General features: G+C 31.7%; 1 protein-coding gene across 1 annotated transcript in view; it reads right to left on the bottom strand.

Annotated features, from left to right (window-relative positions):
- The window catches only part of Smp_147140 (putative transient receptor potential cation channel), a 116,440-nt gene that overhangs the window by 41,111 nt on the left and 56,450 nt on the right, over nucleotides 1–18,879 (bottom strand). The window contains exons 14-18 of the mRNA XM_018798088.1: nucleotides 13,018–13,485; nucleotides 11,757–11,898; nucleotides 11,107–11,143; nucleotides 3,310–3,562; nucleotides 1,234–1,696 (exon numbers count right to left, since the gene is read on the bottom strand). Coding sequence (XP_018653064.1) covers nucleotides 1,234–1,696; nucleotides 3,310–3,562; nucleotides 11,107–11,143; nucleotides 11,757–11,898; nucleotides 13,018–13,485 — 1,363 coding nt within the window. The remainder of the gene's footprint in view (nucleotides 1–1,233; nucleotides 1,697–3,309; nucleotides 3,563–11,106; nucleotides 11,144–11,756; nucleotides 11,899–13,017; nucleotides 13,486–18,879) is intronic.

Below are 18,879 nucleotides of genomic sequence, written 5' to 3'. Positions count from 1 at the left end.
TAAGGCACCCTGTTTCTAGGTTCAGTATGCAATCTTCAAGGATTTTGTTATATGCCCTGGTGAATTATGAATGATAACTTTTGAGGACTATTTATGGATCAATGTAATGTGTATATTTCCTATTCTGACCTTTGACCTATTATCATACGATTCTCGAGTTATCATCAGTTTATTGATTACTTCCCCCCTCTTATCGGCCACACTTGGCTTCGGCTCGAGACTGGTGAGTCCTGGGTTCGAATCTCGCGAATGCGGGATCGTGGATGCGCACTGCCGAGGAGTCCCATAATAGAACGAAACGGCCGTCCAGTGTTTCCAGGTTTTCGATGGTGGTCTAGCTTCAATTGACTCATGATTTCAAATGTGAAAATACTAAATTCTCCACAAAACCCCCTCTGATCTATTACATTCTCCTTAGGAAATCAATCTCTCTCAAGGTTAATCTAAGAGCCATTTAATTTTGTTTCTTTTCTTTGGTTTCTTCATTTATTAAGTTTAAATATTTATATAAAATTAAGTATTTGTAGATTTTACCTAGCTCTTAATGAAATACAAACTATCTGTCGTTCTAAGAAAAGATGGATAGTAGCTATCAGTAGAATCCACGACGCGCATCACTTCATCCTATTTGGGACTCGTTAGCTGGATGTACCTGCATCTCAGAGTTGATGTTCACTATGGGACTCGAACACAGTACTTTTCGCTTCAAACGCCATTGCGTTATCCACTCAGCTACTGAGTCCTGATAGCCACTTGCTTGTGCAATGGGGGTGAAGTTTGAATTCACTTGGTATTGCTTGTTTGGATCTTCCCATTGATTTTTAGGACTGTAATTGATCAGTCTCTTATTGGCCATATGTGCATACTTTGCATATTGCCTCGATATTGCCCTCATTTACTGCTAGCCACTATCCATCTTTGCTTATAACGCTTGTGAATTAAGGCAATATCGAGGCAATACGCACAGTATGCACATATGCCAATAAGAGACTGACCAGTTGAAGTCCTAAGCATCAATGGGAAGATTCAAACAAATAATACTAATTGAATATCTGACATTCTGTTTTAAATTTTACAGGAAAAAGTAATTCAAAGATCAGTTATTCTAAATCTGATTGACTCATCGGTAAAGTATAGTTCTACCGAAAATTCAAATTTATCAACTTATATGGAAAATGAAACATATATAAATATACACACATGCACACACACACAGAGATAATTTGGACTTACTACATGTAAATAAAATCGTGTTACAGGGGCACTGAAAAATTCATAAACTTTTTTACGCCATGATAATTGTAAACCATGATTATTTGTTGATTGAAAATCATATCCAACTGTTAAATCACATGGTACCCATTGTCCATTACGATGATGATAACTTAATGAAGAGAATGAATGATCTTTTAATGTAGAATTTAATTTATTTTGTTTATTATGATGATTATATGTAAATATTGATGGATTTATTGTTGTTATGGTTGGGATTGATGATACATAAACAACATCACAATTGGTTGTTGATAATTTTTTATTATTGATTATTTTTTGTGTAATTTTATTTGTATCATCTTCATCAGGATTACTGTAAACTCTATTTCTTCTTCGTTCATATCGACGACGTTGTTGAAAATCATTGGATGCAGCTACTGATGCGTAATGATTTGATGGAATAAGTGCAGCTAAATTAGATCTTACAATTAAAAAGAATAAAAATTTTGTAAACAAATTAATTATTTCTAAAATAATGATCATAATATAATAACAACGTATATAGGAGAGTGATTTATGAAGACTTGTATATTTTAAAGACAACTATGTTCAGAAATAAAGTTATATAATCTCTAGAGCTGAGGAATGAAGCAAAGGATATTAGATTGATGGATTTGACTTTTAGACGCTAAATAAGTAGCAAGGTTCAAACCCTGTTCGACCTAATTCCGTCTGAGAAAGTCGGTAAAATCACCAGTCTTGAATTGATACACGAATCTATGTCTGGTGGGTTATTAATAAATAAGATTTAGGATGTATAGAAAACTTCAATAATGTTGTTTGAATAGATTTCTTCAAGTTGTAGTGGGAACCTGTGACCCTTACAAATGATCTAAGTCAGTAGTGAGAAAGTAGTTAATTACGGATGAAGTTGACTGAAGATCCTATTGTTTAATTGAGTTGAATGTGAATTCCGATTTCTTGCTTGAGTAATATCGTGCTTACTTTGAGAAAGGACGTCGTGAATTTAATCCAATGTGAATGGCACTCACTACTTAAAAGTCCTAAGATAAGATAAAAGAGGAGTGGATGTCTGCCGTTTCTTTCCTACTATTTATTAGTAATCAAAGGGAAGCATATATCAAAGACTATATAGATCTGTATTGGTCAGATTGATAATTGTTTTATTGTATCCAATTTCATTAGCTGATATCTCTAAAGACCTAAATCTGTTTATGGTATAGTGTGATATATCATTTTGATATTATTTGTTTTGCTAGACTTACTTGACAGATTATTTCGTTGATTACTATTGCTCATATGTGGTAAAATCCCTAAAGAAGTTATGGTGAGGTTAGTGTTAAGGTTCTAAATAAAAGTGATAGATGAACTGTCAGAGCCAAACACTTTTATCGAATTAGTTGATTCATTTGTGTAGTACATGACTAAGCACCGTCTAACCGGATTCGGAATACTGGCTACCAAAGGAGTAAATTAGGAATAACTTAAAGGTAACTTAAATAGACTGGAAAGAATTGCCCAGGACAGGGTTAGATGGAGAATGCTGGTGGGCGGCCTATGCTCCTCCACGAGGTGTAACAGGAGTAAGTAAATAAGTAATTAAAATAGACATGATTTACTTTGTAAAGTCAATGATTACTGTACTGATCTATGTCGTTCGATGCAGACATTCAAGTTCGAATTTATGGGATCATCTTAATTTATAGTTAGAACTATTAAGTGACATTCTCCGAAATTAATTGCAGTAGCACAAATACACTGAGTATTCATCTTTTTCAAAATATTAAGTTTATCTCTTCATACTTTTTATTTTACGTTCTCTGTTGAACTACATTTCATCTAATCAAGTCTTCGTTAACGTTAACATTATTCCTATCATATTACTTCACATTTAAGTCAGTTTGTCTCTTGTAGTATTGAGGTCAGATGTGGTAACTTGAATTAAAACGCACTCTATTCTGCGTGGTTTATGAATGACCGATCGATATACAAAGTTAGTCCACTAAGAGGGAAAAACCTTCTCATCGTCAATCACAACAGCTTACTTCCATTTATGCAATAATAAATACTTACCTTAACAGAAATGCATGTCTGGCTAAAGCTGCATTTTGAGATGTATTCAAAGCTGTTGAATATGGATGAAATGTATAACGTTGTTTGCGTATATGATTTCTAGATTCATGACGTAAACCATTAAAATTACGATCTGGATAACTATGTTTCGGTGTTTGAATGAATGACTGTGGAATAGTTTGTGATATATTACTAGATGATTGTGACAATTTACGATTTTTAATAGTCGTCAAAGGATAAATTGATTTATAATCTAGAAAAAATTATTTTAGATAAATAATTAAAATGATGGATACTATTGTAACATTTAAATATAATAATCAACCAACAAGGAATATGAAGGTCTGAAGATTCTCTACAATAAATAAAAAAACACTGTAGAAAAAGAGATACTTCTAGTGATAGCATGATAAATATCATTCATTAATTGAATTATTCAATTACAAATTAGAAAGAATATATCTATATTTATAAGCAAAGATGGATAGTGGTTAGCATTGGAATCCAGGACGCGCGTCACTTCATCCTATTTGGGACTTGTTAGCTGGATGTACCTGCATCTCAGAGTTGATGTTCACTCTGGGACTCGAACACAGTAACTTTCGCTTCAAATGCCATCGCATTATCCACTCAGCGCTTGAGTCCTGATAGCCACTTGCTTGTGCAATGAGGTGAAGTTGAAATTCACTTATAATGCTTGTGAATTAAGGCAATATCGAGGCAATACGCACAGTATGCACATATGCCAATAAGAGACTGATCAATTGCAGTCCTAAGCATCAATGGGAAGATTCAAACAAACAATAACAAGTGTATATCTATATTTATTTCATAATCTTATGAGAGAATTGAGTAAGTTATTTAAAAAAAAAGAAAACTAGTTTCTGCATTATATTTACCAAATGAATGAGGTAAGAAGTTGATTACATCATGAGGATAAATTATTAGTCATTGGATATCTGTAGTAGATTAGTTATAAGATTTTTTTGAGAATGGAACTGTGTTTGTTTTTGGTTTATTAGCGTCCTATTTTTAGTGAACTCTATTAATATGAGTAAAGAAGATTGCACAATAGTCTTGATGTTATGCAAATTGCTTAAATGTATGTTGTAATACTACTTAAATGAATGATATTCATTATTAGTTTGAGTATGATTAGGTTGCATGCATTAACTAATGCGAAAATAAATAAATCTGAAGGAAAATTACACATATTTTGATCATATTTAGTTCGAAATCTCGTGGAATGAGTCACAGATGTAGTTGAGAATACATTCGACCATTTGATGAGCGAAAATTCTTCAACGAACTTGTGCGATGAATATTATTTGATCAAGCGATGATTTAAACATACAGGTCATCAGTTCAGTGTGAGATATTATTGTATAAAATATTTAGGACTTTTGAAGTCGATGATAGTTATATTAAAAGCTAATGGCAAAGATTTACAGTTCAGATGAATAATTTTCGTGGTGTTTTATTCTCTTAGCTAGACGACTTAGTTAAGTTATCATTATCATTCTGGACAACATTTTTAGCGCCTACTTCATTTAGAAGACTACCAGTAAGAAACAAGATTATCGGAACTCACTGACTTGATATACGCCGAGTTTGAAAAATTCCCATATTGTGATTTAGAACAACATATATAAGCGAACAATATTGTTTTCGATTAGATCTTCATCAGGCTTTACTCTAATATACAGTAATATTTATATGCATATACGAAACTATTAAACCAATCAAGTCAGTTTATGAGTCAATGATAACAGTGGAATAGATTACATAATCATACTTTTCCTTGTGGGGTTCGTTCTCGTCTCCTACACATAGCAGAAGCTATAGGAATTCGATCCAACAACCCAAGTCTTTGTGTTCATAAGATATTTGTAACACCCTTATCTCTCCCTTGGCCTTAATAAATAATTTTATTTTCCATACTCTTCGTTTATTTTTCTTCATCTCCTCCTACCAATTATTCATTTGTTTATTTCAAATATATGTTTCACGGTCCAATTATCTGAACATTTCTTATTGCGTAATCTTATAATTTATATGAATGTTATTTTAGTGTCTATAATTTTCTAATCATTGACCCATTTCCCATTATATAACATTGATTCAAGCCTTTATTATTCTTATCACAACTAGTACACCTGTCATTACACTACTAATTTGTACTATTCACTTATTATTAATTTTGATTATGTAATCTATTCCACTGTTATCATTGACTCATAAACTGACTTGATTGGTTTAATAGTTTCGTATATGCATATAAATATTACTGTATATTAGAGTAAAGCCTGATGAGGATCTAATCGAAAACAATATTGTTCGCTTATATACGCCGAGTTATCAAAATGCTCACTTCTATATGAATGAAGCTGTAATTATTTCAAATATGTACTGTAAATTGTTAGCCTTTTACGGGAATTCTGTTCAAATGTCCATGATCATTCAGTCTTATCAAATATAAAGCATTCAAAGTATGTTAGTCAACCTATCAACTGCTAACCCGACATTTATCACTTTTTTCATTTTTAAGGAAAAGTATTTTTATTACTTTAGATGTAATAAAGTTCTCCACATATCTTCTTCATAGAACTCAACTGTAGATTATCATAAATTGTTTATGTGTTAATTTACCTCCTAAGTTGATGAGTCACAGGAAATTCAAGTTGAGTGACATTGATAATTGTGTTTAAAAAGGGAATCTTGATCATAGCAAGATTCAAAGTGAGGAGACTATTGGATAAATAAATCTATATCATTCCTATTGAGTTATGTGAACCATCTGTTCACTGCTTGTATTTTAATCTATCTATCTGACTATTAAAGAGTGTTGTCGTTGTCTGCATACCCTAGAACCCTTCTGAAAAATAGGTTTCTTTATTCAATCAAATGTTACTTATCTTCTCTGTGTACAAGACATCACTCTAGAAAATATTTTTCTATATGTCAGACAAAAATTAATTATAAAATGCTGAAATAGTAAACATTTCCGAGTTTGTTCGACGAAACTGCATAAAATATCTAAATAAAATATAATGTTGTCAGCCAAATATAAATATCAATCTTACTCGGTTCACAACGATATCTCTTCGCTGAATTCATTTCTGTTGGAAGTGTTTTTACTGTAGGAACAGTTTGCAAATCGGTATTTATAGTGTCAGAAACCATCTATGAAGAGAGAGAGGGGGAGAGAGAGTGAGAGAGAACAGTAGATAAAGAAAATAATACAAAAACATAAAAGTTTACTTGGTCATCCGTCTATCTATCATCAACAATAATATAACAAAAGGGTGTAACATTCACAGATAGGTTTGGCTTAGTTTTTTGTGTCATGAGGGGGAGTTAAGAAAAATACCAAGATATTAAAAATATTTGTAAAAGTCTAAATAATAATAATAGCAATTTTTATTGGGAGTCAATGAAATCAACGTTAGCATTTTCCCTATTTAACATCTAGTCAATATCACTTATATTTTGTATAAAGAAGTTATGATATTCAAACTGGGTGTATTCTTGTCGCCAAGTTTTTATATTGAATTATCTTATTGAATATCAAATTTTAAAGTCATCAATTAAAGATATACTGATCTTATATATCGAAAATATTGATTTTATTTCTTTGAAAGTACATTTAACATCAGTTTCTCCCTATTGAAAGATTCACTATAATAATAAGAAAGAATAATCCAGTTCAAACTTAATAGATTTTTCAAAATGATGCTTGTAGTTGAGTTTTGTGTGTTTCAGAACTGGATGTTTTCATTATCTTACATCTGGACAACATAATCGAGGTTTTTTCAAGTAAAACATAGATATTCAACTCTTTCGAAAGTGCTAAGGTAGTTCACTTTGATCACTGGTTATTTTGCAGGTTTAATCATATTTATGTTTTTGTGGACGTTTTTGTCGAATGTAAGTAAGGTATGTTTTTAGAGTCCATAAACTCATAGGTTAAATACATTGAAAAGAATTACATCAAAACAATTGAAAGTAATAATAATATAATTACACAGTACATCAAATATTCGGCAAGACATTAAACAATTTATGCGATGAAAACATTGAAGTGTTTGCTAATGAAAATATTAAACGATCCTGCTTTAAGTTCGTTGTCAGTAATGATAAATTTTTTTGGCATTTAAGCGTTTTATGCATATAACTCAATCCGAATTTCAGCAAGATATTAAATGTCCGTTGACCGAGTACTATTTTTTTCTAGCATGTCAAAGATCCATTTTGTTGTTTGTTTCTGAAGAGGAAATTAGGGAAAGACGGTGGAAGTGGATAGAACATAAATTACAGAAACCATCAAAATTGCATTACAAGGCAAGTGTTATTTCGGAATCCTGAAGAGAAACGGTAAAGAGGAAGACTAAAAAACACACTGTAACGGGGATTGAAAGCAGACATGAAAAGGATGAATAGCCACTGGAAACAACTGGAAAGGATTGCTCAGGATAGAGTTGGATGGAGAATGGTGGTGGGCGGCCTAAGCCCATCCACGAGGGGTAACAAGCGTAAGTAAGTAATGATATGACAGATTAATGGTTAACTATCTAAGGTGGATATTTCGTGGTTTGAGTGCAGTTGCGTTATCTGAGCTAGATAGTTTTATTACAAAACATTTGTATTATTAAAAACAGAAGTGGATGGTGGCTAGTAGTGGAAGGCTCAAACAAGAAATACATCTGTAATATAGTTTTGGACAACATGGAATGAGATCACCGTCAATGGGTTATATATATCATTTGACTGGAATCATTCCAAATAGCTTGGTATTACAATTAAAGTAGGTGATGATATTATCGAGAATCAAAATAAAAGTTCCACTTCCCACCCGTCCAACAGAATATTTTCATTGAAAGAAGCCAATTAAGCTTGAAGTATTCTTCAGAATTTATTAATGTTTATTATTGTTTATAAAAACACCAATTAAGAATATTTACATTCAGAGGTGTTTGTTATTCTCTTAAACAGAATTATCAACACCGAGGATTGACTTGATAATTTCAAATAAATTAAGCATTGGTTAGAATGTTAACAGTAAGATAATGATGTGCCTTTGACATTCCAAACAATAGGAATCTGAATTTCCGGCATTTCATGACTTAGTGTAGGTCGCTTCTTCAAAGTAAATAAATATTTAGAGACTGACCAGTTACAGTCCTAACAAATCGGTGGGAAGATTCAAACAAACAATACTGAATGAATTTAAACGTATAATTATTTGCTTATTCTCATGAAGGTATTGATTAGTCATGTATATTGACTACTATGTTGATAGAATTGGTAGCCAAATGAATTCTGAGTGGTGAGAAATCTTTATAGTAAGGCTTTCATATAACGACTATTTACTGGTACAATGCACTTTATTTTTTTCATTTCGGCATACTTGTGTTTATGGGCCATTGTCAAAAACCTCTAATCATAAAAGTTGAATTTTTATTAGAATTGAATTGACATTATGAGAAAATAAAACATCATTTGACGCATTGGAACAAAATTCACAATAGTAATAACATACAATAATAACCTACACGCTTTTTCCTAGATTTAAATGGTAAACCATCATCTGTGTGATCATGATGAGTTGACGGTGTGGTTAGTTCTTTTATTGTATGAGGATTAGTTGACATGTATTGTTTATTGTTTAACTGCGGGTTAATTTTATAATCTATAGGATGATTAATTGATTCATTATAACATGGCTGACTGGATGAGGATGGGAAATTCGATAGTACATCGGTTTTGTCAAGCTTATCAGTATTTTCTGAATGATATTTAAGAGTTGGGGACCAATCATGAATATTATTTATTGATTCGAAATGATCATTTCGTTGGTTAATTTCATTTGATAAATTAGATCTCACAATATCATTATTTGAATTATGTGGATGAAGAACCAGCTATTTTTAGTATGAAAAAAGAAAAAAGAAATATTTTAGATTTAAGGCAATTCTTTATTGTGAAAAAAAGTAGTTACACGTCAACCCAGTGATAAGAAAACCACCATCGAGTATAATTATGAATAGTGAATAGTAGTGGAATTGAGGAGACATATTTCTTTATAGTTCAGACTTACCATATCTTAGTCCTGAAATTTGAAATCAGTATCTAAGACTTTGAATATCAGAGTGTAATAGCTTAAATGACCCACTGACTAGAATATAGACAGATTCAGATGAATCCCACTTGCAGACACTATCCTGAATATAACCAGCAAATAAACATGATCAGCATAATATGATCTCCTGAAGATGCTGGTTAATCAAGATTGATGGGTTGGATAAATTCAGTTTAGAGAATATCAACAACATGCAAACAAATTTTTATACTTAGTAGTATTTATTAAAAATATTCGTAAGAGTTTGTGATCAAATATAAAATAGGCAAATGTTAAATACTGAATTGAAATGCTCATTGTTAGACATTTGAAATCGATTAAACGGAAGCATTGAATGACTTATGTTTTGCTGTTTACGTTTTTATTTGGCAAGGAACACAGTTGAAATGACAACAACAATTCATTAACTAAAAAAATTCAATTTCATGTTCCTTAGTTTTTTTGGCAAAGTCACTGCCAATTAACTATTTGCATGATAACCGAAATTTGACAAAATTAAATTCAGAAAAAATCGTTAATTATGACGTCATTTATTGTGGTGTGTTGGTTAGTCGTAAAAATGTATAAAAACTTTACTTGTGCTAACTGTTACCTACCTACATGAATATTTTAGCTGTTTGTTTTCAAGAACAAAAAAGGAATAATAAAACAAAATGAACAGGATAAAAAACCAAAGAATTTTAAGTAGAACTAAATAGCAAATGTAGTTCGATTTGTTTAGCTAAAAAGTGAATAACTTCTAGTCGGTTATTTTCTGTTAGACGATATGAAATAAGTATATTAATTTGATCGAAAATGAATAGACGGAGAAGTCGATGGTAGGGGAGATTGAAGTTACTGGTCAAATGAAAATTACATACAGACTATATAGTCAACTGGTATGCGTCAAATAATATTTAAACTATAAGTATGGGGTTGTGAAAATCGTTAAATTTTATTGAAATCCTAAACCATTATAAGTTATGCCACCATTGAAAACTTGAAAGGAGTGGATGGCCGTTTCGTCCTAGTACGAAACTTTTCCGTAGTGAACATCCACGACCCCACGCCACTGATCAATATTATCACGATGTATTAGGATATAATGTTTTTTTTTTCATGAATAGTGTATACAACAATCGAATTTTGTTCTTGTTCAGGTTAAAATAAATTAAACGGTCAATCATAATCAACACAAACCGGGATAAATGTTTGTTACTCTGATTCACTCTAGTATATGAACACAGTAGGATGAAATTAGAATGATAGGAAGTAAAAGGAAAATAGAATTATAGTAGTATCAGTTATATTTAAAATGAGCACTGAAAAATACGGTTCGCAAAGAAGGCATTAAACTAAGCTATGTGTTTAGGCATACTGAAACTCAAGATCTAGGGAAGAATATTAAGTGAATGTATATAAGCCACTGGGATAGATTCTACGGTATATTATACAAAGTCTCCAACTACCGATCACACTTATCGTATGGACTATAACCAGGTAAATTGTTAACATTTAGGTACTATGCATTCAATTTTCGGAATTCATTGCCAAAATAATGTAAGCTTTAAGATGAATGTTTGCGGTTGACATCAAATGTTTAAATATTGATTGATTTTTCGAAAATATTTATTTATAGCATTCTAAAAGATTATGCTGCTTTAACTAATTAAGCTTACAGTGGTTAGCCTCCAAGTCAAAAGCATTACTACTGTACTATTAAAATTATGAATCAAATACCACCAGAGTGGATCAAGTACACAAAACATTTGCTGAAAAGCAATGGTTTTCTATTGGTGCTAATCTGGGTAATTGAACTGCAACTTCGATAGATGAAATTCAGTCATCATAAAGGACTACATACACAATGAAAGTGACTAATCTCTAGTTTTGTCCAAGTAAATTTTCAAAAGCTTGTTTTAATTTTACAACTGAGTAATATAGAATTCAAGGGTAAATTACAGTAAAGGGTATTGAAATGAATTTTTTGTTTATAGGATTACAATGTAATGCGTGTATTTGAAGTCATTTTTCCCATCAAAGGACGAATATCACCTAGAGAAACATTGAAAACTAGAGAGTATTTGGCTGATATTCTATCCTAGGATCGATTTGATTCAACATGAAATATACAGAACTCTCCTGGGAATTGGGCATATGACTTTACTGACGGAAGTATGGATGTACACTGCTGATCTAGTGCTAAATTAGGCTAAAATAGCCTCCAAAATTTCTATGTAATTCAGCCCTTAGATGAACGGCATATACCTATCCTCTATTTTAATAGAAATGTGTATTATCATCAGAAAAATATGATTCTACAACTCACTTTATCTGACTTAGCCGATGGTGCAGGCGAATTTATTCTAATTGTTGGTACTTGATCGAGTAAACTATCTTCTGTTACATTATGATTCGATAAAAAGTTTTCATTGGTTAGTTGTTTTTCGTTAGGTAAATTAGGATGATTACTGTGTTGAAAAGGAGCATAATTCAAAGAGAAGTGATAGAAAGGTTAATAAACAATCAGTATTTGAACTAAATAAAGGATATTATCTCAATAAATTTCATCATAACAAATTTTAATTGCAAAAAAGTATTCAAAGCTAGGTGTTAAAAGATAAATGTTTTGTTTTAGTTCTGGTCCGACTACAAGGAGCATTTCAGTAGTATTTAGAATAGATAGATGATGGCTAGTAGTGAAATTTAGGACATGGGTTCCGCTCTCTTTTAGGCTCAACAACTGAATGATCATATTGGGACTCGAACCTATCACCCCTTGTTCTAATCGCCAAAACGTTTTCCATAGAACTACTGAGTCCAAATAGCCTTTAGTTTGTTCAACCGTCATGGTATTTATCACATTATGAGTATTTCTCCGAGTTATCCGTATTTGATAATCAGAACGGAGTTCCTGTCAACCTTTGTTTGTATTTATACATTCTACTTAGATCGCCTAGATATAGCCAGTAATATCTTAATTTTTGTATAACAGATGGACTATGGCTAACATTGAGATTCAGGATAGAATACATATACTCCAACAAAAAGTGATCAACGTCTGAATAGAACTAGTATTTTTACAGTGTTAAAAAAACATACTCCTTGAACAATAATTGATTACCCGATTATGGTAGAAAGCTAAATTTTACACATCAAATAGAACCTGCTTCATGAATATAGTAGTATAATTAATTAAAATCATGTTCCAACTATCCTGAGATTTATTAAGGCTAGATTTTTGAAGGACTAAAGAAACGGATAGGATTCTTGAATAGAGGAATTCATTTAGATAATTAAATAGGGATGGTTGAAATTATGACTGAGTGGATTTGAAATCGATCAAAACTTCCGCTGTAGGTAAGTTCATAGTGTAACGAACGATAATACAGATGAGAACGACCAAATGTTGATTAAATGATCTAATGGTAACATTGCCAAATGTAACACTTCTTGCCAAAAGGTCAATAGGTTAGAACTAATACATATCTAGATAAAAAATATCCAACTATAATAAATCATTCTGAAAATTCAATAAACAATATTATAACGTATGTGTTATGCATTTTTTGTAGAGTATGAGAACCTACACAGAACATCGTCTGCTAGTGGAAGGCGATGAGGTACTCGACGAGGATGATGACGACGATGATGAGGAACTTGACTCTGAAGAATCCTCTAATTCGTCCAAATGTTCTTGTAATGTTTGTGGTTGTTGAGCTAGTTCTTCTTTTGTCTTAAATTCAAGAAATTTACTCTTTTTAGTAAAAAAAAATGCAATTAACGGATATAATGGTGGTACTATTAATCCAATTAATATGAGTGCTACTTTGGCACCGACAAGATCACCTTTACGTAAACCACCATACCATAAATCATTTAATATTGCCTGTGTACAAGGATGACCAATGAACACTTTGGATTCACACATATAAGCTAAACTTAAACATGTGTTTTTTGAAAATGCTTGCAATTCATACGTGAGCAAACGTTTAGCTTGATCTTGATCGTGTCGATAACAGTGATCTTGTAAATCAACAGCCAATCGTTCCAAAGCACTAAATTAATCGGAGAATAAGCGTAAAAAGGTTCAGTAGGTAAGAATAAACATTAGTTAGAAAAATAAGAAAATTATGCCTGTACCCTAGTCAACATATTGGAAGATATTTAGAACTAATTATAATCACTTCGTTCAATACTAGATATTAAATTACGGCTAAGAATTCTTAGTGGTGTACCAAATCCTCACTTATTAATGACTTAGAGTTTGACGTTTTTTAAAAAGAACATATTTGAAAACGTTTACAAAGGTGATTTTATTTCCAAACATTTTTGACCGATAGTTTTCTCATGATAGTATACCTTAATTGGATTGTGCAACTAATAGCTATATGATGGGTTGTGGGCTTTCAGATTTCATACAAGTGTGTACATGAAGATGATAAAAATAATTAGCTATTTAAAACGAATAAATCTAAATATTTGTGCAGTTCTAGTGAGAAGCAGTAACCAGTGGAGTTCAACCAGGTCTGTTGGGAGATATCAACTCACTGATGACATTGGTGAATGGTTGTTCAATTTCGTGGATCGGTTGAAGTTAGACATTAACACCGCTGGATACCGGCTCAGTGGTCTATTGGTTAAATGCTCTGGCGCGAGACTGGTGGGTCCTGGATTCGAATCTCGCGGGTGCGGGATCGTGGGTGCGCACTGCCGTCCAATGCTTCCAAGTTTTCGATGGTGGTCTAGCTTCAATTGACTCATGATCTCAACTTTATAAAATTACTAAAATCTCCACCAAACCCCTTCTGAAAAACGGATTGTTTAAAATTTTGAAGAGGCCAACAAATCAATCTAAATATTGGCGTCTTAGTTACAAACAAAAATCAATAAGGTGAAACTTTTTTACTTCTAAACAACAAAAAAAAGGATGAAAAAAACAAAATAGTAAAAAATTTTTTGAATTTATTTGATGAAACTATGTACGATAACCAAATACAGCATAGTAATACCAGTCAGGTATAAGTATATATACATATATATATGCCTTGAAAATATTCACACTAATTAATGACCACCAGTAGACGCCTTTTAGTATAATCAAGTTATTAGTCGTCAAATAATTAGAAAACGTTTCAAAATATTGAGTTTATAAAAAAATCGAAAATTGTAAAATGAAGATCTTTAATCCATGTTAGGTTTAGTTCACACAAAGGAATTTACATATATAATGTGACACGCATAAATTTGTTTGTTATAAGAAGAGGATTCATTGTGCTTTTGTCACTTTCTTCTGACTGAAGATGAGATTGGAAAATATTCTGCTTTATTATTTTATATCTCTTTATAAACATTACATAAAAATCTAGTTTCTATAGTAAAAGGACATTATCTAGAAGGCTACTGAAAAATAAGAAAGAATAAATAACTGTTTTGTTTTGGCTAGGTGCTTCATAATGAGAACTAACTCGAAAGTACTAGTTGTTTAAAGTATCGAGTAAGAATGCAGTTGTTTATATTTTTAAGTCAATATGTTATGCAGGACGTGATATTTTTCTGATGTATTCCATAATACGTTAAAACAACTGTCCAATCAACTTCAACACACTCGACTTTGCTCAGATCGTTAAATCAAAGAGCTAATCACTTTTCATAAATCATTTTATCTGGATATACGGTTAACATGATAGTCTTTTGATTGGTCTTAATTTGTGCTATCTTTTTTGTACAGTAATTCATTTTTTTACCGAAAGAGAAGATAAATTTGTCTTATTTCTGAAATCATTCTTCTAAAAAATAGACATCACTCAAGATGTTTGTGGATATTTAGTCAACTAATTGTAGATCAATAAAGGTATATATTAGTTATAATATAACATGGTTTGACCAAGAAACTTCACATTATCTTGTTCTTTGTCAGAATTAAAGATTGTGGGTTTGATAATACCGGGGGTGAGTATCGAGGCAGCTTACTTGTCAGAAGTAAGAAAATAAGAAAGAAACAGCTGCCAATGACTCACAATCATCAGGATATTCATAAACACAGTATGCATACACGCATATTTTGTATCCAATGAAATAATTCGTTGGATGATAAATGTTGCATAGAAAAACATATTGTAAATGATAACTTTTATACAATTTATGACCAATGTTTGATGGACTATGACTTAATATTGAATGGTTTTAGTAGGAGTCTTTTGGAAATTGAGCTGTATTCGACTTTCAACTACGAATTCCCAAATTCGAATCCTTCGCCGTCTAATTTGGTTTCAGAGACCGGTTAGTATCATCAACCCACAAAATAAGATAATGGCTCGTGCACAAGTACTTGGTGAGTGAGTTGAATAATTATGTGAATAATCAAATTGATTGAAGCTGAATTTGTACCACTGAAAGCAAACCTCGTGGTTTTATTTGTTAAGTGGTCTCTGAGAAACTTGAAATTGCTGGGTTCGACCCCTGGTGGGGTTTGAATTCTAATGCTAGGACGAAACAGCTACTCTGTGTAACCTGATTTTTACCTGTACTCAAACTTAGATCAACTTTTATCGAATACTTTACAAAATACATATTCCGAACGTATCAAGAAAAGTTTTCATTTGTAGTTATGAAAGTCATTTTTGAAATGTCGAATATATATTCGACAATAATATTTTACAAAGTATCAATACTTATTGAGAAAAACCCCAAAATAATATACTTTTCATCATGGAATATTTAGCAAGCAAACAGTAAAGGCCAATCAAAAATTGACGTTTACTCAATGGGAAATAAATAGTGATGAGATATTAATTAAATTATCCAGGAACCTGATAAAATTTCCTTGAGCCATTTTTATTTTTGAAAATACTGAATAAAGGAAATTATTATTCGTAAATTAAAAAAAAACAATTTGATAAATTAAATTCAATTAGTATTGTTTGTTTGAATCTTCCCATCGATTTGTTAGGACTGTAACTGGTCAGTTTCTAATTGGCATATGTGCATACTGTGCGTATTGCCTCGATATAGCCTAAATTCACAAGCATGGTAAGCAAAGATGGATAGTGGCTAGCAGTGGAATCCAGGACGCGCGTTTCGTCCTATTTGGGACTCATCAACTGGATGTGCCTGCATCTCAGAGTTGATGTTCACTCTGGGACTCGAACCCAGTAACCTTCGCTTCAAACGCCATCGCGTTATCCAGTTATCTACTGAGTCCTGTGCAATGGGGTGAAGTATAAATTCACTTGGTATTGTTTGTTTGAATCTTCTCATTGATGTTTAGAACTGCAACTGGTCAGTCTCTAAATTCTTTACGATGTGTTTAAAGTGGATAGATACGTTAGAAAACAAATAAGAGGATAGGAATACATGTAGAATGAGATGCATGTGGCTCGATAAAAGTGTATCTGCATCAAGATGATGCGAGGAATATAGCAAAAACAACAATCAAGACAAAATCATATAATGGAAAAAATTGGAATAACAAAGATTGTCAGTAATAACTATATATACAACCATGGGTGTGGTCATTGGAAGACGGAGCTCAGTAACATATAGGGGTGAGATAGTGATTCTATGTAGTCCAGAAAATGATAACGTAGATTGCACAAAAATTGTAGAAGGTCTAAAGAGTTTACGTAATTTTTAAAGATTAAGCGTGTGAAAAACACATGTGAATGGAATTGTTAGTGTGAATGAAGTAACGATTGGCTTAGAGAAGATGGAATAACAAATAAACACAATATAATAATTACAGATGACTTTGATGGAAAATATGAATCTGCTGACATATTAATAACTTTATTTTGGAATTCCAATCCCTATGTGTCAGGTTAATCAGCGTGGCCAGAAAGTGTCGATGCAATCCCTTTTTATAGCTTATTAAACAAACACTTAATGTTAGTATAAACTTCCCTCCGTGGATTTTTCCAATCGATACTTCCTCTGCTCTCGAGTTAGTTGAATTCCAACATAAAACTATTAATATATCAGTAAATTCACCTTTTCCACCGAAGTCATCTGTAATTATTATATTGTGTTTATTTGTTATTCCATCTTCTCTAAGCCAATCGTTATTTCAACCACGCTAACAATTTCATTCACATGTGTTTTTCACACGCTTAATCTTTAAAAATTACGTAAACTCTTTAGACCTTCTACAATTTTTGTGTAATCCAGTTTGTCATTTTCTGGACTACATAGAATCACTATCTCACCCCGATTTGTTACTGAGCTCCGTCTTCCAATGACCACACCCATGGTTGTATATATAGTTATTACCGACAATCTTTATTTCAATTTTTCCGTTACTAATTTCTAAAAATTCATATTATATTACACCAATGTTATAATTTTATACAAATATGGTTGGAAACAACTGAAGAGAAACAATGAAATAAAATGAATTTATTTCAGTTTGCCTCAGTGTTTGTTTTCAGATGTATATGGGGAACCAATTGTATGAAACTTATCTTATAGTTGCTTTATGAAATATTTCAATGTAGTCGCCTTCACAGCATCATCTCATAAATTGCTTCTTATTAATTAGTAATACTAACAATAAAATACAATTATTAAACTGAATTTGAAACAAATGAAACATTGAGTAACTTAAGAGTTATAGGATATAAGCTGTTATTCTATAAATGCCTAAAAAGAAACTACTGTAAAGATTTGTCAGCAGATATACTGAAAATATTGATGTTTGACCTTTCCGTCAGGGACAATTTTTCTTCCATAACTAAGCATAACTTTTAACCACACTCCAAATTCAGCGGAATAATTAGTAGTGGTTTCGGCCACTTGTATTCATCAACTAAACTACCTGTATTGATGAAAAGCAATGCTACGCAATATTTACATTTCAGGAAACATACTTGTTTGGTAGAAGCATGGAATTAGATCAATTTGCAATCAACAAACGGATCAACATAAATACATTATACATTATACATTTATGAAGTAAGGTTCAACCAATCACATAGTCAGAGATCTACTTAAAGGAACATTCAACTGGGACATATCAGGGTAATAAACATTATTATGAAAACCAATAGAAAACAAGGTCGTTAAAACAGATTGACTTAATAACTGTTTAATAATCAAAATGTGCACCTCTACATGAAGAAAGTGCTAATGTTGTCAAGAGGGATAAAAAGTATTTTACATTTAAACAGCCTAACTCATAAAATAAAACATTATCGAAATTATTTATTTAGACTGAAAACCTTCATTGTTTCAACATATTTAAAATGCACATATTGTATATTACTTACAGTTCATGTGAACGGCATTCATTAAGCAATTCAATATCGGTTTCTTCATCTAAAGTAACATGTCGAATACTGCGTAATAGTTTCACTGAAAACAAGGCCTATTTTTAACATAATAAAAAAAACATAACAACAATAATGAAAAAAAAAAATTGAAAATAAAATGATCATTATCGTGATGTAATAAGGCGT

The sequence above is a fragment of the Schistosoma mansoni genome, chromosome 6 (genome assembly GCF_000237925.1).
Source record: "Schistosoma mansoni strain Puerto Rico chromosome 6, complete genome".
Lineage (NCBI taxonomy): Eukaryota > Metazoa > Platyhelminthes > Trematoda > Strigeidida > Schistosomatidae > Schistosoma > Schistosoma mansoni.
This window is presented reverse-complemented; position numbering and strand designations above follow the sequence as displayed.